The sequence below is a fragment of the Lepidothrix coronata genome, unplaced genomic scaffold (genome assembly GCF_001604755.1).
Source record: "Lepidothrix coronata isolate B3197 unplaced genomic scaffold, Lepidothrix_coronata-1.0 Scaffold13, whole genome shotgun sequence".
In the NCBI taxonomy this organism is placed as follows: Eukaryota; Metazoa; Chordata; class Aves; order Passeriformes; family Pipridae; genus Lepidothrix; species Lepidothrix coronata.
In genome coordinates, this window is record NW_016690193.1 from 6,056,053 (window position 1) to 6,081,753 (window position 25,701).

At 38.2% G+C, this 25,701-nt stretch overlaps 1 protein-coding gene across 3 annotated transcripts; it reads right to left on the reverse strand.

Moving 5' to 3' along the window:
- Nucleotides 1-4,120: 4,120 nt before the first annotated feature.
- Nucleotides 4,121-24,996, reverse strand: FAM198B (family with sequence similarity 198 member B). Of its 3 annotated transcripts, none has more exons than XM_017806021.1 (5): nt 24,900-24,996; nt 19,835-21,119; nt 12,697-12,911; nt 8,690-8,916; nt 4,121-8,398 (listed from the first exon to the last, which is right to left on the reverse strand). In XM_017806021.1, exons 2-5 carry the CDS (start codon nt 20,829-20,831, stop codon nt 8,191-8,193), a joined length of 1,647 nt encoding a protein of 548 aa, XP_017661510.1. In that variant the 5' UTR covers nt 20,832-21,119; nt 24,900-24,996; the 3' UTR covers nt 4,121-8,190. The 3 variants fall into 3 exon arrangements, with proteins under 3 accessions (XP_017661510.1, XP_017661507.1, XP_017661509.1); XM_017806018.1 differs by lacking the exon at nt 24,900-24,996 and adding an exon at nt 21,713-23,297; XM_017806020.1 differs by lacking the exon at nt 24,900-24,996 and having other exon boundaries at nt 19,835-21,415.
- Nucleotides 24,997-25,701: the final 705 nt, after the last annotated feature.

Consider the following 25,701-nt stretch of genomic DNA (forward strand, 5'->3'; position numbering starts at 1 on the left):
CTACACTTCTGAAGTACACTTTTTTCTAATCATCTGTAGTCTTTCCTTACAAGACATATTTACATAGGTTTTGGCAGGACTTATCGCCCACCAAAGAGAAAAAATTACTTATTTTTCTTTGCTAATTATACTATTACCTATACTTAAAATCAGGGAAAGCAAATAGGCTGAAAATTTGACCCTAACTATATGTGGGAGGCGAGGTGCCAAGAAGTACTGAAACACATGTAAGTTCTGTTTTCTTAGCAGGAAAGACAGCAATTGTGAAAGCCTGAGGATACATACACTGGGTGGTAAAGCTAACAGCAGAAAATCAAAGAAATCTTAGCACTAAGGCAACAGTGTAACAAAAAATAGGAGTCAGCTCTTCATGGCCATGCAGATTATCACTCAGATAAGACTGTGATAAAGGGTAAGAATTCTTTCCCAGTATGGTGTTGACACTGCATAAGCTTTAATCTGTTGTTCTTTGGCTCTCGGATCTCTTGCTTCGCAACACAAACACTAACAAATTGACAAAAGCTGTGTTTGCACATTATAGCTACTTGCAAACTAGCATTTCAAGTTCAAGTTTGGACATACATGCACGCAAAGCAAAATGAAGTGGAAAGCTGTGATTTTAATGGGGATTTAATCTCTTTTGTTCTTTGACCTTTTGCGGCTCTCAGAATACATCAACGCTTCTGTCGCATGAGTTGCCTTATTGGCTTAGTTCATGCTGATACAGCCAAGCAAGCATTCAAGTGAGACTAGAAGTGCAGGGTTTGATGGTATATTGCACTTTCTAGCAGCAAGTACGACAGTACTATCAGCACTACCCAATGGGGTATAAATCCTGTAAATCAGCCCAGGCCTCAGCTGCAATCTTAAGCACAGTGACTCCTACAGCTGGACAGAAAGAGTCTCATACCTCAGTTAGAAAGTAACTTTAGAAGCAATGGCTCAGGCAGTGCACTGAGTCTGGGGGAAGTATCTTCCCTGACGAAGGTCAGAAAAAGGCAGAACAGCACCGAAACATAATACATATATGTATATGTATATAACATAATACAACTTTTCCAAGTCTTTTATTAAGATTATTAAGCAAACAGCATACTGCATTTTTAGTGTATGTAATAGGGTTTTTTATTTCCCCTTCCCTTTTGAGCTACAAAGCCTTCTCAACAGCAACCCTGTAGTAGAAGTCTCCTGGTTAAAAGTGCAGCAGGACCTGAATAACTACAAAAGGAATCCACACAAGAAAAGGAACCCACAGCAGGAGGAATGAGGACCACAGGAGTGATCAGTCAAGATGGAGCCAGCAGTAATTTGTGGATTACCTATGTGATAACAGATCTCATATTCTTTCACATCAAACTCTTAAAAAAATAAATTAAAAAGAGCCTACAACTAGGCTTATGAGATTTCTCATAACAGTCTATGTCTCACCTGTGCCCCCTTTTCAAAAATTCAGCTGGATATGCTCTAATAATGATACACATGAAATAAACTGGGAGATGCTTTCCAAGCATTTATCTATCCGAGTTGCAACTGCAATCCTGAATAGTAGCAGTGATATCTGCTATAACAGGAGTATTATATGGAAGAAAAATATCTGGTAAGAAAAAAAAAAAAAGATGTTACTTTTTTATTTGAAATCTGAGAAATTATTGGTATTGATGCTTCACATTGTAGGAGATCACCAAGAGAAAAACACACGGGTATTGATCGGCTCCATAAAAGACTTGAATCCTGTAGGGATCAGGCACAAAATAAAAACTGCAGAGGTAGGGTTCAGAGTTTTTCATTTAAGTGGTTCAGCCCCAGAGGGAGAAAAAATTAAACCTATTACATTGAAAGACTCAGCAAGATTTAGGAGTATACTGGGTATTGAAACTTACAGAACAGTCAGAAACCTTCATGGTATAGGCCATGATGCTGACCTATATGAGCTGTGATGGAAGAATTGTCCGTGTGGTCGTGAAAAGAAGTAGCAGAATGAGTGAATGGGAGTTTGGGGAAAGATGTGCTACAACCAGGTGGTCCTGAGCATAAGTCAGACAAAGAGCCTCAGATATTTTCTTCACATAATGAGGTTTTTTCAAGTTAGCTCTTGTCATATTTAACAGAATGATTCCTTTCATCTTCCTTCAGGATGATATTTTTATAAGGCAGGTCTAGCTTTTGTTTGGGTATCACCAGTTTACTGCAACTATGCCCCAGCTGTAGTTAGAGTATGCTTCAGTCACTTTTCACTTTTACTTTTTGATTGCATATTTCTATTTCAGGAGACCCGAGGCAGGAAAAAACCCCAGGTGACCATAAAAGACCACGTCTTAGGTATGTGATACATCCCCATATATCTGAAAATTAAGATGTTTGACCTGCAGTTGTTTCAGAATTCCCAGAGCATAGCAGCACACTGGACTACCAGCTTTTACCATCTGTCAGACATAATTCTCACACTTCATAAGGCTGGCTTTTACACAGTTAATAAATTCCATCCAAATCTCAAAGTGTTTCACATAGTCAGCTGAAGAATACCTCTGATAAGGCGTGCTTGTACAGCTTAGCAGACCTCTATGGAATGCCACACCAGTTTTTCCATTGAAGGAAACAGAGATAATGTTCTTGAACAGTGAATGCTGAAACCAAATGATTAAATAAGAAGTAAATGTACTGCAAAAGACTAAAAAGGAAATAACTGCTGAAACTGAACTAATTTTTAGAGAAAGCTACTTATTTCAGTCAAATAAGTAACAGCATTGGTATACCCAGATAAAAGAATGCATCACAGTGGGAAAAAAAGGTTTCTGCATTTTTTTGTGCATTTCATCTTTTCCAAAAGAACAAAATCCATGGAACTGCTTTTGGAAAACCACCACTGGGGCCACCCAGCCAAATAGTACTCTTGGACTGTGGCACTGTGAGGTGAGCACATGAGCTCGGGGCATTATCTGTGGCCCCTTTCCCCTATATTCCCCAGTATCCAGAATTGTTCTATTAGGAATGTTAGAGGATAAAAGCTTGCCTAATTATTACAAAGTCCATATATATAAACATGCTGTCCTTGACCTTGTCCCCTTTGAATGTCCTGACACACAGAAATACAGGTGGAACAAGCTGATAGTCCTCAAAGAAAACTTGTAGATCCTGCTTGGAGCCCACAGATATTGTTTAGAGCACTTACATTCCAGGTTCTATATCCATGCTATATTTCAGGCAACTCTCCTTATTTGTATGGTAGTCTCCTAAGATCTCCTTTTGACCTTAGGGTTCAGTTCTCCAATCTCTGAGAACATGGATTAACCTAACTGACTTAAATTGTTTTATCTGGAAATGGGATAATTCAGTGAAATTGAAATTAATTCACACAAATGTATCTGACAGAACTTAGCCAGAAGCACACAATAATGTGTAAAAACAAATAATATTTTTAATAAAACAAAGCAAATTACTTTGTGTGGGAAAGAGAATGTTTGAAAATGATTCAGCATCTTTGTGTTTCCCATTAGCCTCTCTTGGATCACGGCAAATAATGTAAACTTGAGAGGCCAAAAGTTCTTAGGCTTCTTTAACTCTGTGTAAGTCTCTATTCCACATGGAGTTCAGTATCTCTCTTCTATTCCTGTGTTTGCTCATGGTGTGTTAGAAAGTTTACGAGTCACCGACCAATACTTCTGTTCTGGCATCATAAATGGCCATGGCCTTTTCTGCTGAATGTTTATGTAAGTAGGTACTGTCAGAATGGCTAAAGAAGGTAGTAAATACCAGTGCTTCAGTAACCAGAAGCTTCACAGATACACTGCATCAGCTTAGTAAGAAAGAGTTGCAAGTCTCATGAGTAAACAGCTAGAAAATATTTCAACAGAAAGAGCCCTATGATCTGTTTTGGATTGTTTCTGTGAAGAAGCAGCTTCAAGGCCATAATTCTTTCTGAACAGTAACTAATGATCCACATATTACAATAATTATTGTGTTATGGTTTTGTTATTGCAACTTAGCTGAACTGAAAATCTGACGAAGTTATTCTTTTATTTTGTATATTCCTAGACACTATATGAAAATAGCAGTAGAGATTCAAATGATTCATTTCTTGTGAACACGCTTTTACCAGTATTAATTAAAGTATAAACAAATTGTCTTTTAAAATTCACAAATTCCAAAATAAAATGGAAATTCAATATCTAGTACAAAACTTTAAAAAACCTCTGAGTTGATATCACTCTGGCAGTTTAGCTCAGACACAAATATATTGCTGTTTTTCCCTACAAATGAAAACTTAAAAGATTTTATAAATGTGTTGGCAAGGGAAGAGTTAATACTTTGAGAACAAAAGTTTCATCTATAATAATATTTTGTTTAAACTTCAACTTGTGTATACTCGAAATTTGACTTGCACTCACAAATACAGTTCTACATGTAAACAGTAAATTACATAAACAGCTCATTCTTTATTAGCCAAATTGACCATTTTATAGGAACAAGCCTAAGTATATAAATATATACATGTATGTTTGTGTTTGCATACACACACATGCACATGTAAGTGTTCCCAGAATTGCTAGTGGAACCTTGTCCCTTAACGTATCCTAAATCTGTATTTGCTCATTTGAAACCATGGAATTTATCTTTTTTTATTATTATTATTTTAATATAGCATGTTATGGAATACACACACAAAAAAAGAAGGAAACTGCTCTCACAGTGCTCCACAGAAGTTTTCATGTCCTCAGCTTCTGAAACATTTAAGAGTATTAACTTGCTGGCAGGCTCCCAAGGAATTTTAAGGCATCTGTGCCTGTGCTACTTATTTTAAGCTCTGTCTCCCAATGTTATGAAATCAGCAGACTCTTTTGACTTTCTTAGTAATTCCATTTCATGTGGTTCTGGCTTTCAAGCAGATTCAAGAATGACATAATCGCCTTTTCCTGCCCACAGGTTTTGCACTGTTGCTGTTGGTTACACCCTTCCAAGTAATGTGCAACACCAACATTTGTGTGATCCCATATGCCCAGAAATGAAGACAGCCCAGCAAAGATGACTAAAGCACAGACTCTTGGCTTTCTGTTGATCACCACAGGCTGAGTAAGACTTCTTCGGGATTCGCCCTGTCAGTTAATATTATTTAGGCCACAGTGCAGTTCCTGTCAGTCCAACGTCACGCTGCTTTCAAAGGAAGTGAACCGATTTCCCAATAAACTTTCCCCCTGTTACTGGAGGGACAGCAGGTATGTTGAATGCAGTAGCAGAGAATGAACAAACTCAATAAAGTGCTTTTTTTGTATTTTTTACTGTAGCTTTTATGCAAATGCACTCAAAAAATACAGAATTCTTCATCATCAGAAAACAACCCCCTAGACCTTGGCTTGTATGTACTCACAAGCACTACTGCAATCATACTTTGCATTATTAACAATAATGGATTCAAATACCAAGTTCCGCAGCAACAGGATAAACATTATGGAGAAAAAGCACTTTCTGGAGTTTGTTATGAACATTAGAGAATTAGAAGAAATTTACAGTCCAATCCCACTGTCCAATTTCACAAAGCCTCTCCTGACTTACCTGAAGACTTATGAGAGTGTTTGCACACATAAGAAATATGGTATGTTAACACAGCAAAGCCTCCAGCTATGCATAGCGCAATAATAATGCACCACTGTAAGATGAGAGCAGCATGCAGAATGCCTTGTCCCAGACACAAATTCAGACTTTCAGAGAAAGAAGTATTTCTTTGCCCTTGGAAAGTCTCCAGAAGTTCTGCTTTTTACAGTTATGCTTTTCATGCTTGGTCAAATTTTCAAGTACTGCACAGCATCATGGCTGCTCAGACCTCTTAAACTCATGACAACTGAGAGGCAGTGGTCCAGATCAGCCTCAGGGCAATTTCTTACTAGTAGGCAATTACATTGCTGCTTTAAGAGCTGGCATTGAACTGCCAGGCAAATAAAAGAGCATGTGTCATGCTCAGGGAAACAGTAGTCCATATCCAGAAGAAATGGAGAAGAACGCATCGAGTTATGAACATAAAAATAAATGACCCAACCTGAAAAAGGTAAAAAAATCCTTATTTTCAGTTTCCTTTTTTTTCTTGGGAAATAACCCAATCCTGGGAAAAAAAAAAAAAACAACTGGGCAAAGTGAGGAAGTGACTTGGCATCCAGATGTGCAGTCTAAAAGATAGAAGACAGAGTTCCCATAGGACTTTTTTCATAATCAGGTACATGCATATCTCCACTTGGCCCTCTACTAAGTTTAGTGCAGCTGAGATTCATGCCTTTCTCTCACTCCCAGCAGTGTCTGATAATCCATTTGAACAGATATCTAGCAGGAAGAAAACTGTAAGATACGCTAGAAAATGAGACAAATTGATCATGATGGTCATCAAAGAGTGAAATTCACTGCAACAGGAATTCCACGTGAAATGGATCCTTAGGATTTCTTCTTTCTCTAGACTCTGTTCACAGTGCAAAACAAATTAACATTTTTGTTTCTGTGAAAAAAATTATCTGGCTGATAAGTTACAACATTTTTAAGAAAGGGGTAAGATGAAAATCCTATAAAATTCTACTTTGGTGCTATTAAAAAGTCCAAGGCACTCTAAAACATGTGCTTTCAAGGCAATAGTTAAGTTCTAGTAAGTTTTAACAGATTTATCTGTTCTTTGCCGACAAAATAAAATAAAATATTATTTAGCTGGCTAAGCCCTTAAAATTTTACTAAGTATTTTTAAGTTTGTCTATAATGAGATCTATTTCTCCTAGTAATGCAATTATTGTTAATAGGTTTTCCGATACTAAGGAAGAAAACTGGTTTTAGCTGGTTTTAGTGGAATTGTAGTTATTTAAAACATTAAATTCACCCATCCACACTAACAGTGATGAGACATTTTAGTTTCTCATTAATGACATTAAACAAGCACTTTCAACAATATTTTAAAATCTTATACACCATATATTTTTTTACTATACATAAAGACAAGAGTAGCTGCAAAAGTATCCAACTTCTACCATTATCTCATGGCAAATAGATGATAGATATTTCTCTAGAAAGATGATAAAAGTCTTTCTAAACAAACAGGTAGAATCAATTGATATTTTATTTCTGGAGGATAGAAATCTGAAGCGCTTATCCAACTTTCTCTAACAGCCTTACCTTTGGGAACATTTAGGGCAAGTCACTCCATAGTGGTCAATTTTAATGGAAAACCAGAGCCTGAACTGCTGGCCAGAGCTGAGCACACAGAATAAACATTTCCCGGGTGCTGGGTTGAACAACACTCATGTTGTTAGTAGGTCTGCTTTTTAATAATTCTCAAAAAATATTGTCAAGAATTTTGCAAAACCAAAACATGTAGCATCAGCATATTCACAAAAAGCTAAAGCCACTTTTAAAAATAGTGGTAGCAAAGGACAATTCTGTGAGAAATACCCAGTTAATCAATAGACAGAAAATATCAGATTATCCACCTACACATCAGAACAACTTGCATTGAAAATAGTACATTGTAATGAGTGACTCATGATGAATTGTACTCCATACCGGACAGGTATTTGTCAAAATAATTATTATTGTTAAAGTCGTGTTCTCTTTTCTCTGTTTTTAAAATTCTTTCATGTCCAGTGCAAGCACTCCTGTCTTTAAAAGAGCTGAATTTAGTTCTCAGATTTCAAAAGATCAAAATAAAATAAAACAAGCCTTTGAAATGTTGGGATTTTAGTATTCCTAATAAAATGACAAATTCCTGTATATATGTTTCAGGAAGTAGACGCGATGATGGTTGTCATCAATGTGTTAAGCTTATATATCTCTGGTCCTATTTAAACTTGTGAGAAAAACTTATACTGACTTGAATGGGGGAAGTAAGAGTAATCCAGACTAATGTACTGAAAATCCTGTTACTAATTTTCAAATAGTTTAACAGAAGGAGTGTTCATGGTACCTATATATTACTGCATATTATTTATTGCACCATTTGGTTATTTTTCATGCCACTGATGACATAGAGTAGACTTCACTCTGTTGAGCTGAAGCTGACATTCAAGTATTGCTTTTAAACCATGTAAGATTTCTTATTTAAAAATAACCTTGAAAGTTTGGGGGGAAAAATTAAATAATTCTATGAATTAAATCAATTTTACTGTCAATTTTTGCCCCATACAAAATTTTTTAAAGACTGTCTCTCAGATGGAAACAAGACTGTTTCATTCATTCATTCATGGGCAATACTTTGGCTCCATGTGCATTTATATAAGTAAGAAGAATTTTGGACCTCCTTTCTATTACATCAATAAGCTTTTCAATTCCTTTTCTGCCTCCTTGGCTCTCCCAGTATATTTTGTCAAGGAACAAAGACTGGAGCAACTTCTCACGTAAACGCTGGCTCCTCAGCACTGAAACTGCAGATTCAGGGAATCTGGAAAAGAACAAAGAAATTCATCAGCTTTGCCATTACTCTGAATTGCAATATTTATGTTGTGCTTTAGCAATCAATTCTATGATTGTACCCTGCGACTCAGCAAATATTCTATGCATGCTTAACCATATGCATGTTAACTGTATCTTTTACAGCAGTGGGATTACTCATTTTAGGCACATCCCGTCAATGTCTTGAACAATGATATCTATTCCAGTAACTTAGGAGTCTCATACTCAAACTGGGAAGAAATTATCAATCTTTATACAAAATTATTAACTTAAAACTTACTCGTTGATTCCTTGTAGTATTTTGAAGTCAAGATTGTCCTCATTTCTGTCAAAGAAACCCTTATTGTCTACAAAGGCCAAGTGCCTTTGGTCATGCCTTCTCTGAACTATGTGTGTCAGGTCAACAGCATCCTGATCATTACATTTCAGCTTCAGTCCTTGCTGCATGCAGGAATCCTCCTTGAGAGGTTTGAATCCACAGCAGTTTCTGTCTAGTCGATTATAGATCTAAAACAAAGTACAGCAGAGTGCCAAGTGAAAACAATACCAAAGTACTTGGGGCAAAGTGCCACTGTAAGGCATCACTCACTAACAGAGTTGACAGGAAAGCAAGCCCAGGACAAGTATAATTAAACTCAGCAGTGAAATGGTATTGAAGACCTGGTCCCCATACTTCATGTACTGCTAGAAGCAATGTCTCAGACTGTGTATTTTATCCATTTTATAGCCATGATTTGTTATGTCAGTAGAAATTCTTTGAAAATAACGGAACAATACCACTGTGTAACTGAAATAACAGGATGGTGAATACAATTCTTTTTTTTTTTCAGAAGGCTGTAGGGTTTTTTTTACATTTTCTCTGTTGGAGAACAATAGAAATGGCACAGTCTGACACACACAGAGGATCTTCATTTTGTGGAATCTCTCAGACTAACGGTACATAAAATAACTGAAAAGACTAGTAAGGGGCACAACAAACCATCTAAAGCCATAAAATGCAAGAATAGTGAACTTATAATCATAGAGCAGCCTCCCTGAGTTGCACTGTAGAATAAACTTTAATGACATGATGGTCTAGGTTATTTTTTCCCATGCAAACCCTCGATTATTCATCACACAGCTCTTAGCTGGAAGGAATACACACATCTGGTCTAACTTTAGTGGTGTAAATGTTAAGCATCTCTTTTGACTTAGTCATTTCTTTTCCCTTTCATAAACAATGAAGGGAATGAGGCACATCCAGAGCAATGGATGCCATTTTTGGATAATCATCTAATACAGGAAGGATAAATCACTCCTTGAAAGTGCTTCTACCCCTGTTTACTAGATGAGAATAAATACTCAACATTGCCAGGGCCCTGAGTGCACAAATCAACCTGAATTGCCCTGAGAAGTCTCATCTGGGACTTCCACATACCTCACCTCTGTTTCTGGGCACAGGAACCCCCTTTAAACTCAGGCCTGACACCTCAGCCCTCTTCTGACCCTTTGAAGGGAGGGGTGGTTATCTGCTGCTTGTCCTGCTACCTGATGTTTCTGGGTTGCTGCTTGGGGTTCATGCTTGTTGGTCTTCGAATTGCCTTGCAGCCTTGTCTGTGCCTGATGCTCACTGGACTATAAATCAGACGCATGGTTTTCACTATCCATCCTGCTGGGCTGCCTCTCCTGCTGCTGGCCCTGCCTGTCCTACCTGCCCTAGAGCTGCCCTTGGCTCCAGCTCATCTTCCCAGAGAGCAGAGTTGTCCTTGCTAACAGGTAATTAGAGACTAGAAGTCTGGTGTGGAGCATCTAAGGCTGAATGAATAGATTATCAAAGGTAAAGCAATTTTCTGTCCTTCCTTCTTGTTTACTGCTAAGTCTTTACACTGCTCTAAACATAAAAGCATTAATGTTCACATAAGCCTTCCAAAATTACAACTTTATTTTTGTGACATCCCAGTGAAATGGACTGTTAGGACTTTTCACCTGATGTAGAACTAGGTTGCATGTTGAAATGAAAAGGCCTCCTATTTCATCAAATGAAAGTCTGAGAATTTGTTTGGGTTTAATTTTGGTTGGTTGGTTTTTTTATATGTAGTTCTATTGCTAGCAGTATTGCTGAAAGTGTTCGTTTTCAAATGTGAAAATCCTGAGGAAGAGATTTCTCTGCCTCTTTCTCCTTTCATGAGCAGCATTCAGCATCTGCAGGTGGTAGAGTCTCTCTGGCTTCCACTGTTTAGGTCATGGGATCTCTTATTCAACTCATCCAAAGGTAAAAAAGTGAAGCAGAGTTGTCTAGACAGACTCCTTTGATATATAGACCTAATTCATCTGCACCACACTTCACTATGTGCATTAAATAGACAAGGAGATCATGTTTTACAGACAGCCTTTTCATAATATCTTCCCTCATTTCAGTGCCATTATGATGGGACACTCTGGAATTGATGCTGCAACCTTAATAGTTTAGCATGTTTTTTGTTATACATTTATGTACATGAGAGGTCCAAACCCCCAAAATTAAAGAAGCAACTTTACATTTATGTCCTTATTTTGCTTCAGTTCTTCCAGAAGGCAAGAAATTTTTCACCCTGCTCCTATGTTTTATAGCATTTGAAACCAGAGATTAGGAACACCTATTATAGGAACCAAACCCATTCTTCTGAGGGAAGTATGTTTAACAGAAAATACTTTTCACCATTATTCTCTATTTCTGAATGACTCATGAAGCACAGATTTATTTTTTTTTTAATGCAGAACCCCTCCTTAGCTTTTTTTTTTTTTAGAGTCTTCTTCTACTGATGAAAAATTTTAAAGTTAAGTATGAGAGCACCCAGATAAAATTTTGTTTTTAATAACCATAAGGCTCACTTTCACTCACTATCTGGCATGCATGTTCTTGTCTGGTAGGGAACCAGAGGCATAAATCACTCTGATACCAGCTACTAGTACAACAGTAATTTGTTTCTTGTCATGTAAAGTTCAATTCTTTTGTATCTTATTTTAAGATCCAGCTCCTTCTGGATAATAGGAGCTCTACTATGGATATCACAAACTTTTCTTAGAAGACTCTAAAATTAGAAATCAACACAGAACTCATAAGAATTTTTAAACTGTTAAATGAGAATATAATGGCATGAAAACATTAACTCTGACACAATCTGTACTATTCCTATAGGACCCTTACTGTTTAGCAACAGACTAATCCACGTATGACTTTATACCCATTTCTAAGCATTACTTGCTCATACTGGGACTAAAGATGGAGTTATTAGACAAGCGGTAATCTATTTTTGGAGAATAATTGAATTCTCTGTTTAACGTAACAAATATGCAAAAATATAACTAAAAAAATTGGAGACATGAGTTCATTCTCTAACAGGACTAAGAAGAACAGGGATAGGCTATGCATAAGACAAGTCATGATTTTTAAATTTCAAGAAATTTCACCCTCTTAAAAACTAAATTATGTGAAAAACCAAACACAGTGCTTAAAATTAGCGCTTGATGCAGTTTTAAACACACCAGTAAGTGCTGCAGGAGGCTCAGTCACCTGTACTTATCTGGCAGGTAAGGACAACTTAAAGCAGTGCCATATCTCAGGAAGCCATAAAATCATCTTCCAGATATGAGATTCAGTTCAGGACTTGTTAATTCAGGTACTGTATTAATATTCTACTACATAACTGCTGTAAGTGTAGCCACACACTATACCACTGGGCAGTGCCCTCGTTTGGTGTTAATTGGAGAGCTAATGCTCATGCGAAATACTTAATCAAGGAGCAGCAGCTATATCATTCATCAGTTGCTGCTCTACTCCTTCCTGGCTAAGTCACTGGCTACACTTTTTAAAAAAAGGAAAACTAGCAACTACAGCTATCTTGATCCAGATTGCAGCTCACCAAAACCACTTCAGTTACCTCTGGGGGCTGGGGAGGTGCAAGAAGGACCACACAGTAAACAGAGATTTACATTTGTGAACACAGTCAAGATCTTTTTCTTTTGGAGAAAAAAGGAGTGAAGGAGAAACAGTATGCCTGTCTCAAGGTGAAATAAAGCAAGTCAAAAGCCTTTGCTTCCTCTTTAAAAGGAAATTAGTCAGTTATGTTCCTGATCTCTTTCCCTGATTACAAACTGCATTTTGGATATTTTAATCATAAGAAAGAACCAGAAATAAATTCAAACTATGCAGATAAATCTCTTTCCCATTAAAAAAAAATGAAATAGACTAAAATTACGTTTTCTAAGAGTCCTGTGTTTGCTCACATGATTTTTGAAGCAGATAGTTGTGCTCAGTAAGCGATTTACCTGCAGAAGAAAATCGAAAAGTGCCATCTTGGACCACTCATGATGGTGGATTTCAGTACAGCCCCACTCAGCTTTGGGAACTTTACCATTCTGCCAGCACTTCTGCTTCAACAGCTGCTGATATTGTCCCCATGTTAACCTCACTGAAGAATGGGTACTATTATCTGTTGGACTCAGTGAGGAATCCCAGAGAATAACAGGACAGGCTTGACCACCTGAAAAAAGAAAAAAAACATCATGAGTATAGTGCAATACTGTCAGTCTTATTTGACTTTTCTTTAGACATTTTACAGATCTGGCAGGAAAAACAGCCAGGGGCTAATAACTTGACATCCTTTGGTCAACGTGGTCTTATTCTACATCCAACACCAGCCACCATAGGAACAAAAGCATAGGCATAAATGCCTTCAGTGGACAGAAGGCTTTTCCTGTTTGAAGCAAGAGATTAATGTACAAAATCGTATACTAAACTAAACTATTACGAAGTTTCTAGGTAAATTAAGAGCCTACACTCTGAATCACAATGTAATTTCCCTCTGATTCCAGTGAACTGATTTTCGAGAGCTGAAAACATGTCAAAGGGGTTTCTTTCTGCATAATGGATATAGAAACACTGCAAATTCTATACTCAAAGTGGGTTTATTTTATTATCTTTAGTATTTTAGACCTTAAGTATTTATGTTTAGCAAGAATAAACACCTTGACAAGTTTGGGGTTTTTACCTAGAGATGAGATCTGTTTTGTATAGCAGATATTTTGGCCAAATTCTTTAGTTCCTCTGTGTAAAGAATATTCTGCTCTTCCCTGAAACAGAGAAAAGGGACTTCTCTTTGGTGAATTCAGGTGTTCAGAATTCTCAGTGAGAAGAAATCTCATCAAAGAATTTACAATGAGCTTTCTCAGTATAAGAACTGGCAAATATATTTCATGAAATGTCAAGTAACAAATGTATCTATCTTCTTGGGAAAGTGGAACTCTCCTTTTATGGTTGATGCAATGCTACTGCTGCCTTAAACTGTCAAGGACCCATGACTGACTGTGGCTTGTACACACATTAAAACAAAGAAATTCTTTACATTTTTGGGTGTGTAGACAAAAGACCAAAATATGTCTTGGTACAGAGAGGAAGAACCATTTATCTGCAAAGCTGCTGTTTACTAAATAACAAGTGTTCGAACACATATAAAGCTTTAAAAATTATTCATATTCATCTTGAAGGTCAACGAACTTAAAGTCTACACTATTGCACAATTTACTGCATAGTTAAAGGCAGCCTAAACTGTCTCTTTGTCTTCCACATGCCCATGGAGACAGAGACAGATGTGAAAAAAAGCTTTCAGAAACTCACATGGAGGCAAAAGGTCCAAGGCACCTTCTCTAGAAGCAAACCAGACAGAGAATAGCATAGGGAAATCAGGTATCAATGCCAACAGCAAGGTAAAAGCTGCTGATGTGAATGTTCCACTTGTAAGCAGCCAGGACTGTGAAAAACTATCTCCATACAGCTGAATCAAAAAGCAACTTGTTCAAAGGATGCTGACTGGTCTAAAACAACAAGTGAGAAACTATCTTTGCCCATACCTAGCACTGAAACATATGTAAAGTTCCATTTGTATTCACCAAAAAAGCAAGAGAGGCCCTGCATGCAATCAAGCCTGAGAGAAAAACTAATTCCTTTCCAAAAGCAAAATGTACTTGATCTTCTCTTGGCCGTGGCTTGCACATACAAGGTAGTCTTTCACCAAGCCAAGACAAGCCAACCTAAACCAACATGCAGCTTCTGCACCTCTTTAACTTCCTTCCCAGTTGTCCAATGCTTTCTTAGAACACAGAGCGTGTTCTTCTATTAAGAACATCAATCTCTCTTTCATTATCAGTATTACCTTTATCAGCAGCATGCTCCATACTCTTTCCTCCATTGAAAAAAGTGCTGAGCACTCCTGAAAACCAGGCTTCTCCTCTACTGAGGTTCCTGAATAAGTATTTAGGTAACTAATTTGGGAAATCTTACCCATTTCTCCATCTCTCTTGCTCTGGCTCCATCACCTACATTGAAGATGACTTTAGCCAAGTTAGGTCAACTATTGGCTAGGTTTCTTTTCCCAGACAGTTGGAGAAAGTCTATATAAGCATTGGAAATTGTCACAAAAAAAGCATTGCTTTCTTCAGGACCAAGCTTGATCTATTATTTTTATATCTCCAGTAACAGCTTATGTAACTATTCATGAATTTTTCCACAAACCAAATACATAAACAGTCTTCTAACAAAACAAACATCTCCTGTCTACCCAAAAAGGACATGATAAACAATAGTAATATAAATACTTGAAAATATTAATAATATCTTGCCAGTTTCCACTAAGATACAAAAACATTTTTAAAAGACTAAGGTTAAATGCAGGAAATGTTTGCATTTCAGAGGAAATGGGGGCAGAAAAGATGAGCCAAAATAAAATCCTTCAACTCTGTAATATAAATTGAATTACAGGAATATGAAACAGCAGCTTCAATAAAGAGCTGTGATTCAGATTTTTGACACGTGCGGGAAAAACATGAAGATTCCGAATTAAAGCAGATAAGGGGTCTGATTCACAGCTGGATGAATTGGCATGACCATAATGAAATAAGTGGAGCTCTTCTGATTCAAACCTTGTGAGGATGGGGCTAAAGTCACCTGAATAGTGAAGAGACCTACAGCGAAAACTGAGAAGGTTGAGTACACTTCAGAATAAGTCCAGTGTATTCTGTATGTCCTTCTTTCCTAGTCAGCTTTATATATTAACACCAAGGGCTGCTGCTTTTCTTTTGCTGCAGCTGCATTGCACTGAATCTCCCCCAAAGCTCAATGGCTTCATTTAACTTTCATCTGCCACTTTAGATCTGTATATCTACCTAACCATCCAAAGGCAATTTGCAAAATTCTATAGGAAAGATTTTTCAGAACTCATGTTGAAACCAGCTTCCTAGTAAATCGTACACATCTTTGAATATCAAAATATTTCTAAAATATCTTTGCTAAGTTGAATAAGCTAACACAGATGAAACCTCAGGCTGCTGAGACTAGACTACCTCAAGGTACTCAAACTGCTTCACGTGCAGCTAAGTAATGTATCACTGCATGCCGCCTTCAACACAGGCATCATCTTAGATATCCACACTCCATATCACTTCAAAAATAGTCTGCATTCTTCTTCATCACATTTTGCACTTGCAAATATCACTCTCATCTTGTGCTCTAACTTGCAGCTACAGCATTTTTTCTAACTTTCTTAAAAGAAAATAATTTCAAACATGCCCCATAACAGCAACACTAAAACCAGAAAACCATTCATGAGGTAGCTAAAGCCCTTTCTCAAACTCATCATTGTTTGGCAGTACAGCTTACCACTGCCACATTTGCAAGGAGTGGTTTAGCTGCTCACATATTTGAAGGAGAGGGCAATTTAGTGCAGAAAATGAGAGGGACTGACATACAGATCATTACTTGATTTTGAGAGTTTAAATTCTGAGGGAAAATATAAGGGACAGAAACAGAAAGCAGAGAGAATTGAGGCCATTTATTTTTCTTTCTTCCCTGTGCAACTCATTGCAATGTTTTTGTCCTGTGCTCATATAGATGTCAGTATTAAGGAATGCATGAAATGTGCATTAGTTGCTCTCTAGACTATGGACTGCATTGTTGCTTATTCACAAACTTCTCTACCCAACAGAATATTGGAAATATTCTCTTACCCCTCTGAGTGGTACAGCACTATAGGGAAGTATTTTAGAGTACCCTGCATGCATAAAGTGGTCTTGGGTTGGGGTTTTACTCTTTGCCCTGACATAAGTGATTCATAATATGTTATGCTTTTGCATAACTTTTGATGAGATGGCAAGGACAGTCTGATAACACAGGGTACAACAGGGAAAAGCTTATGGCTCCATTTATCATCATGTAGAGGCCAGTAAAGCAAAATGACAAGTGCAACCAGTGGAGCTATCTATCACATCATTCAGCCATTTGCACTAAATCATGCAAACATGAAAGGTGTTATTCAAAGGAAGAGTTTCTTGCATGTTTGGGGGTGACAAAAAGAAAGAGGTTCTGGACAAATAGTGGATTCGATCTTTAGCTAAAAAAAAAATTAAGCTGAATTGAGTACACCTGTTTCTGTTCTTTTCAGCACAGTATAAAACATATTTAACCAAACTTAGGTTATCAGAAAATCAGAGAGGAATAGAGGTAGTCGACAGCATGCAGTAGTTCAGTCCCTCAGCAAGTGGTGCAACAAAATTGCATAGCAATAATTATATATAGTACCAAAAGCTGAATAAAGAGCTCAGCCTTGTTGCTATGATCCAAGGAACCAGAGTGCTATCCTTACAGCTGTCAGCTGCAACAGAGAAGCAACCCTGCTCCAGCTCACGTTAGTCCTGTTGTAGCTGAAGCCCTAACAAACATTGCCATCGTCTTACCCTGAAAATTCGATTGCTGAGCTAGAGGCAACACGTGCAGTCATTTTACTTAGCTTCTGTGCAAAGGTAATTAACATAGGGCTGCAACATCAAGCAAGATCCCTTATGTCTCCTCTGTTCCTCAGGTTAGGGTTATGAAATAATGAAGATTTTCATTACTGTGGTATTAATGTGACCATCTCAAAACTCAGACACATAAGATTCAGCCTCCATTGTCTCCAATAGACACAATTTTATGATTATTTCTTGTTGTTTTACAGGCTTGTCCTTCTTTGTTTATAGATGTTTTGGAGCTCTCGACATTTTTCACAACTTGTAGGTAGCAATGGGAGGAAAGAATGACTGCTTGCGCATGCCCAAAATCATGCTCTTTTAGACTGTTACACTAAACTCAAAGAGGCTTTTCCTACCTGTACTTCCCAGGTATTTATGTTCAGAAAATGCATCGCAAAAATATGAGACAGTTATCATACCTGATTTTTCCATCCATGATAGAAAAATTAGACAAACGATAAAAACATTCAGTTAACACTTAAAAGCTCTGACAATTAAGTACGGTAGGTGAGGGTAGCAGACAGGGGACTTGAGTACAGTGTTTTGATAGACTTTAGACAAAAAATCAGAGGCAGATTTATGAGAATGAGGGAGATAGAACCTGTAGAGGGATTCACTAAGCAGTTCTTTGAAACTGCTTTTGACAAAATGAATGACAGTTTTGAAAAGCCCATTTTTTAAGATTTTAATGCTACATCAAACATGTCTTGTTAGATCACATCACAACTGGGGCAAGCAAAAGGGATGTGTCAGGGAGAGAGATGTGTCAGCCCAGAAATAGTGTACATTCATACACACATGCACAGTCTTTAATCCTGCATTGCTTGCTTTCCCATGTGAATAACTATTTTACAAAAGCCACCCTGTAAAAAACTTTACAATGCCCACCTAATCTTAACTGAAATGCATATGGGTCATAGAAATGAGCTAATTGTTCATATTATTTTTAAGAATATATTTTTGCTCATTTGCTCAACACAGATGTTCTCAGATTATGCCCAACACAAGCACATCAATAGTAAAGAGCTCAAGTAGTTATTAGGCATCTGAGCTCCAGCATATTTCCAGGCTAAAGAAATGGTGAGAGACAAGGTACAATCACTGTTCCAAATGCTCTGTTCAGCTTTTAGCTGGAAAAAATGAAGTGAGACCAAAATAATGTTATTTCTCTTCTCATCACCTAGCAACCCTCCTCTTGCAATAGGAACACAGCCAGTTATGAGGAAGAGAAAATTAAAGAGGGCAGAACAACATACTCTGTCACAGACAGTCTAAAACATACTGTAAGGCGACAGACAATGAGCAACACAATGCACAATTAGCCTAACAGCAGTTTTCCAAGCTTTGCAGTCTGTCATCTCCACAGCCACACTATGCAGAGTTCCTCCAACCAAGCTACCTTAATGCCTTAGGACAGCTCTATAACAATAGATGTTGTTCCTAAAAATAAAATAGGCATAATGTATCTTCCATGCTCTGCAACTACGAATAATATTCAGAAGCCTCTTAACTGTTGTTCCTAGAGATTCATTCACATTGTTGTACAGGCTGCCAAAGGGAAGGTTTACAAAGCAGGAAGAAACTGGACATCACTGGATTGTCTTCCTGCTGACAGACTTCACAAAGTCATTCTTGCATTACTTTTCTTTTTAAGAAATGCAGACTGATATAAAAGTATTTGGTATAAGCTAATTTCAGCAGCAAGAAATGAACAGCAAAAACATAGCTAGCTACTTTTGCAGTGATTCATTAAAATGCAACATAGTCCTTCTGGATTGTGATTTGTGACTGTACAAAAATAGCAGTTATGCTGAAGACATATTTAAGAAGGTAGCAATGTTAAAACTCACATTACATGTCTGAAACTTACCTTTAATTTCACTTGAAAACTCTATGCCAATCATGTAACAGCCATATTGAGATATTTACTGTGTACGTTTCTTTGGATAATATATAGATGTGTGTAGTTAACCTCAAAATGTACAGCGAGATCCACTGACATGTAGTTTATTTGGTTTTTAAGTACCAGAGGAGAGGGAAGCACTTTTTAAAAAATTTTCAGTTCCCAAGGGGATTAGTACCACAGAAGTAGATTAAAGCTTCTGCAGGAAAGTTCTCTACCTCTCTGAGTAGATTATCTGCCTAAATACAACCCCCCTTTCCTACCACCTAAGAGATGAATTTTTTGTGCCCAGTTTCAACAGTATTTGATTGAAATCAATTCTAAAAGATGAGAAAACTTCTTTTAAAAAACATCAGAAATACCCACTGAATCATGGAGTATTCCAGAACCTCTTTCACCACTTTCATTTCAGGCAGTTTCTACAATTTCACGCAGCCTACAGATTACACTCTCTTTTTTCTCATTCCAGATTCTCATGTAAGAGAAACTGTTACTGCCCTCAACAACTCAATGGTATTTGACCTAAACTTTGGGGTACTGCATCCTTTGGACAGGATAACTGCACTGCAGAAGTTATACCAGCTTTATTTCCCTCTACCAATAGGGTTAGCTCTTGGGCTCTCGGGAGTTAAAGGTGGTGGCTGCTGCCCCATGGCTAACGTGGGAGGGGAAAGGAAACATCTGCACCCCACCTGCAAGCTGAAAACCATAGGAATGTGTTACCTTGGAAGAACTCTGATCTCCTGCTTACAGAAGGTAAGCTCCTGTTTAGGCCCAAGATCCTATCCAAATGAAAGGCAAACACTTCGCTCATGTCGAGGGGTCTTTTGACAATACCACAGTGTCCTTGATCACAAGCAGCTCCTGTGGTGCTGGGACCTCCTGCAAACACTACCAGGACTGCTTTGTGTGAAGGTACTTCTTGGATGCTCTCTATAGGAGAATCTGCCAGCATTCGCATGTTTAGGATGTCATTTTTGCTCATCCACGAGGGAGAGCTCTCACTGTAAATCCTGATATTGCTTTCCTCAGGATGGGGCTGTGCCTTCACAGCTCCAGAAATCATCCCGGGTCTCCGGTGACCCCTCTCCCTGATTGCCATTCCTCCATGTCTGTGTTCATCCAGCTGGTACTTTCTCGCCTCCAGAGCTACTGCTGCTCCCATTGTGCCTGTGGCATGCATGGCCCTCCCGGGCTGTTGGGCAAAGGCCTCTTCCAGGCCCATAAAACTGGCTTTTGGAAAATGTTGCCCATAGGACAAAGGCGTTGCATTTTTCTTCCTGCGCTTTGGCTTCACTGTGCCTCTGATATTGGCAGGCTTGCTGCGCTTGGACCGCAGGGTGATATAAACCACATTGGGTGGCAGCAAGGTCCCATTGCTACCCAGCTGGGGTTCCTGGAAATTGGGTGGTGACAGGGTGCCATCCAGTGGGATGCCCAGAAAAGGAGTTTGGGCTGCATCTTGGAGACTTCTGGAACTGATCTTTTGATGTCCTCCTTTGTGCTGGGGTAAAACATGACCAACTTGACTGACAAGGAATCCCAGGTAGATCACACAGGCGGTGCCCACAAGCAGATTCCTCCTTGTCCTTGGGCGCCTGCAAGTCCAGAGCCTCAACACCCGCGAGGGGCACAGGCAGCAAATAAACAAGTTTTTGATTTTACTTTGCTGATCAAAGGTGGTCATTTCTCTGGTGAATCCACATGATGAAAACAGCATAAAGTCTTCAGTGCATTACAGCCAGGATGATGATGCATGATTTTCCTTCCCCAATTTCTATTTCTTGTTTTCCAACTAGCTTCCAGCATGGGTGATGGACAGAGGCTACTGATATGCCTGGGAAAGTGGTTAGCACTAAGGATGCTGACACTCCACCTTCTCAAGCTGTTAAATTCTTATCAGCCACCACAGGGAAAGTGATTGGTTTCAGAGAATGAATGGAGCCAGCTGCGTAAGCAAAGTTTACTGACTTGTAGTCTAAAATATCTGATGTATCTCCTTTACAAACTGCAAAAAGAAAACAGTAACATTTCATTTCATTACTCACATGTGGCATCTGTAGTTCTATATTTTCCAGGGAAAAAAGTTCCAGATGAGACAGTATGTATGTAGAAATTTGTCAAGATACATCTTTCACTTTCTCATTACAGTATAAATTAAACACAAAAATTATTAAATATAGGCTCAATTTGTAATCTCAGCTGGCTGTATTACAGCATTAGAAGAAAAGCTTGTCAAACTCAGATCATTATCTTTTTCTTATGAGATAAAGTTTTCACTAAACCTTAGGTTATGGCAATGCTGTAAATTATCCAAATATTAACACCAGTAACTGTAGTAGTTAAATATGCACATATTCATTAATATAAAAATATATTAGCATTGCCAAATTTCCCTAGTTGACATGAATATAATTCACATAATTCATAAACACATTAAAAATGAAAGATGGTTAATTCTCTTCACACTTCTGAAGCTATAAAAAGTATCTAGCTATAGTTTTAAAATGAAATGACAGTGGCTGATACCTCTTTCCAAAGAAACAAAGATAGAATAAGTGCACATTGTATGTATATTGCTATAAAAATAAAATTTCTTACCTATTCAGCTTGACACATCCTTTGTTCTGGTAAACTCCTTAGGTCAATAAAAGTAACTGAGCTGGCGTTTAGCACATATTTCAGTTTTAAGTATGGTTCACATTTAGGTATTTCATTGCAAGCTAAGTACAATTTGGAAGCTAACTTTACTGAGAGGTGGTTTGCATATGAACTGCTATAAACGTACATGAACCTCACGTTATTAAAAAAAAAAAAAAAAACAACCCACACACACAAAACCACAGCAACTTCTATTTTAAATTCTGTAATGAAAAGTTCTGTGAAGTATATGCCTTCCAAAAGTGCATTCCATCCATTTCTAACTCCTGAGGGCCCTCTAGTGCACTGCATGCAAATGTACTGAAAAAATTCTCTCTTCCACGTTTAGGTTTGTTTACTGAACTTTTTAATTTAAAATATCCCCTGCCCCCTGGATTTTAGAACTTTTGGGAATCATATATTCTTGTGATGAGAAATTAAAAACAGATAGGGAATTTTTAAATTCTATTTATATGCTACTAAACAGTTCAGCAGTTTCCTATTTGTGCTTTCCAAAGCGTGGTGTAGCCTAATCACTACACAGCTGGGAAAGTTGAGGCAGACAGAAGTTAAAAGCCTGTGCCCCCTTAAGCAGCAAGACACTGGCAAAGCTCTGACTTCTGTCTCCTTGCCTAGTCAAAATACAAAATAATAAAATTTATATGTTCACTGTAATTCAAGCTAATGGAGATATTCTCTTCTCCACAGTTAATAGGAAAGGGGAATAGACAATTAAGGAATTAGTTTATGTTTCATATTGCTCCAATCTGAATTTATAAAACTTTGTGAGTGGATTTTTTCATAAGCCATAACTTTTCTTTAAGTTTTTGTCTAAATATGTATTATCAAGTTAAAATTTCATTATCCATGCCCATTACCAGTGAAAGAGCCTTCATATCATCTCCTTTATCCAAATCTGAGTTTTTGGAGGAATTAGGGTTGTAAGAAATCTCTCCATCCACTTCAGTTTTTCTCCCTTTTTTTATTTTTTATTTCAAATGTGACTGATGGGACATATCCCAAGCAAAGAAAATCAATTCAAAAAGCTCTGGACAAGTTGCTTGAGTCAGAAATGCATCACACTGCAACAACTGTTTCCAAATGCCCTGTTCTTGCATGTACTCAGCACTGTGGCCTGTCCATTACAACCAAGCAGTGCCAAAACATGGTACATTCCAGTTACTAACAGCTTTCCTATGCTATAACATTTCTCTGAAATTGAAATTTTGGAATCTGTAAAATCTTCCTACTGCAATTCTTTAAAGATTATCTGGAAGAAATTATAAATGGATATGGAGAATTGTTCTTCCTTCCTCATTTCATTTGCAACCTTGAAATCATAACGTGCTGTAACCACTGATGCACAGTATTGACTGCTGAGGGGTTTTTTGAGGCTTTCTCATGCACCAGCACATTCTTTGGAATAGATGGTGGTAGAAATTCAACAAAATGGAATACAGTATCTTGTTAATTTAGCAGATATTTGCTCTAATTTTGGACATTTAAAAGCTAAAATATCAAGTGACTTTTTTTTTTTTTTTCAGGTCTTGTGGTGTACAGCTCCAGCACACTACTAGATACCACGAAATAATTAAGGCTAGAATGACTATGGAGTTGTTTGGAAAACAAACATTTCTTCGTGTTTCAGGAAAAACAAAAAAAATAATGTTCATTATTCAGGTGGGCCGTGTTCTTCTTTCTGGAATTATTCTAGACCAAAGCTGGAACAAGTCACTAAATGGCACTACTGAGCTAAAACGGTACTTTCTCTGTGGTCATAAAATATGAAAGACAAATTTTTAGATAGAATAGACTGAACATGGTTATTGTCGGATCAAATTCCAGTCTATGTTATTTCACTTTGCCTACCTATGTTTAGCCTGTAATCTCCATTAGATTCTATATTTGTTCTTTGCTCTAAACTGTATCTGAGATACGGTCATTTGCATCCATTAAACTCAGCTTTTTATGTAATTTTTTCATATACCAATATTTCATGGTCAGTGTTATCCCTTCCTAAGGTTAGGAATACAGGAATATAAGAACTAATATAGGAAAATAGCAATAGATGGAAGAGGGGAATTTAAGAAGTATTTTCTAGTCCTTCACAGTCCTAGGTGTAGTTTGCAAATGTAAATGAATAAAAGAACTGAATATTGGCAATTATTTTCTCCCCCTCCCCCCTTTTTTTTTTGTTTTGTTTTTTTGGTTTGGTTTTGGTTTAACCTCAGAAATTCATCCCCACCTATAAGTGCATTTGTAGAGGAAACCAGATCAACCTGTATTGATGGGAAGAACTGTGACACAGGGTGCTGCTGATCATGCTGGACAAGCTACAGACTCTGAAACAGCAGGTGGCCTGCACTGCTGCCAGTCTTCCTAGCCAACAGCCTATGGCCAATCTGCAGGAGACAGGTGGACTGTATCAATGACCACCAGGCACAAGCTCCTGCATCTTGACTTGTCTTTATCCCTGGATACCTGAAATGATGCAGTCACAGACTAGGCTCCTTAATGTGCTCTTGCTTTCTATGTGCAGGCAATTCAACATGAAAGATTAATATTGTTCTTAATACTTTTCCTCTAAATAACATAATATAACACATATACTTGCACTGCCTTTAGAATTCTTTTTTTTCCAGGCTACATTTGTTCCTCTTGGATGCACTATAGCTAAACTGTTTCCATAGAGACGTTCTGCAGTTCAGCTCTAAATGACACATGTACAGACATTTATGTTAAATTGATTGATAAATGGTGCATTCCTAGCTTTACTGGATCCAAGGGAATGAGAGCTTATTCTCCAGAGAAAAACCATAAATTCTTATTATGGAAAATGCAGATTTGGTTTGCAAAATATGAAGCATTACTTTAGAAGGCTCGTGCTGTGTTTGTAAGGGGATCAATTTGGGCTGCCATCTGGTAACTGTACTTCAACAGTACAGAGAGAAATGTTTGCTTCATGACTAAACATGCTGACTAATAGTCTGTGCTTTAGCTGGTTTGGATCAAATCCTTACAGGGAAATCTGCAAAAATCTCTTCTTGACAGCATATAAAAGGTTTTTTCCCTACTTGATTTTGTTTGCCAAACAACACAGGGGCTTCCAGAGCAACTGGTGGTAATTTTTGTGCTTAAGAGAACAAACCTTGGATGCTCTGACCAGCCTGGGGCTTTCCTTGCCTTGCTGTGCACCACAGACTGCTGCATGGCCTTGAAATGTCCCTGCCTTCCCTGGCATGCCTGCCCCCCTCAGCAGGTGCCTGTGACTCCCCCCAGCCCCGTGGAAGCCCTCCAGCAGTCAGGGAGGCCTTAGGAGCAAGAGAGGCCCTTTAAGGAGACCACGCTATCCCCTGTGGGAACAGTCCCATCTTTGAACCATGGCTGTGTTGCTCGGCAAGTGCTGCCAAAACTTGGGCGCCTTTTTGGAGCACAGGTCTTAAGTGCAGGAGCTGAAGGAGGAGCTGGGGTGGTTTAGCCTGGAGCAGAGAAGGCTCAGGGGTGAGCTTATGGTTCTCTACAATCACCTGAAAGGATGTTGTAGCCCGGTGGGGGTCACTCACTTCTCTAAGTCAACTAGTGACAGGATGAGAGGACATAGCCTTAAACTGCAACAGAGGAGGTTTAGGTTGGACATTAGAAAGAATTTCTTCACAGAAGGGGTCATTAGACATTGGAATGGACTGCCCAGGGAAGTGACGGAGTCACTGTCCCTGGAGCTGTTAAAGACTGGGCGTGTCACTCAATGCCATGGTCTAGTGGACACAGTGGTGGACTCTACGATCTCAGAGATCTTTTCCAACCTGACTGATTTTGTGATTCTTTCATGTGCAGTTACAGCACAGCATCGGCCTGTGAAGTACACGGGTGCACTTCACCACGGTGGGAACTGTCTCATCAGCTGCCGCTTACGGCCGGGAGGGGCAAGGGCGCTTTTGTCACAACGTCAG

Bases quoted from the DNA above. Each gene is read 5' to 3' on its own strand.
- FAM198B (XM_017806021.1), bottom strand. From the start codon at position 20,831: ATGCTGTTTTCATCATGTGGATTCACCAGAGAAATGACCACCTTTGAT. The intron at 12,912-19,834 runs GTAACACATTCC...TTCTTTTTTCAG, and splicing joins GAGATCAGAGTTCTTCCAAG to GTGGTCAAGCCTGTCCTGTT. The intron at 8,917-12,696 runs GTAAATCGCTTA...ACTTTGTTTTAG, and splicing joins TTTTCGATTTTCTTCTGCAG to ATCTATAATCGACTAGACAG.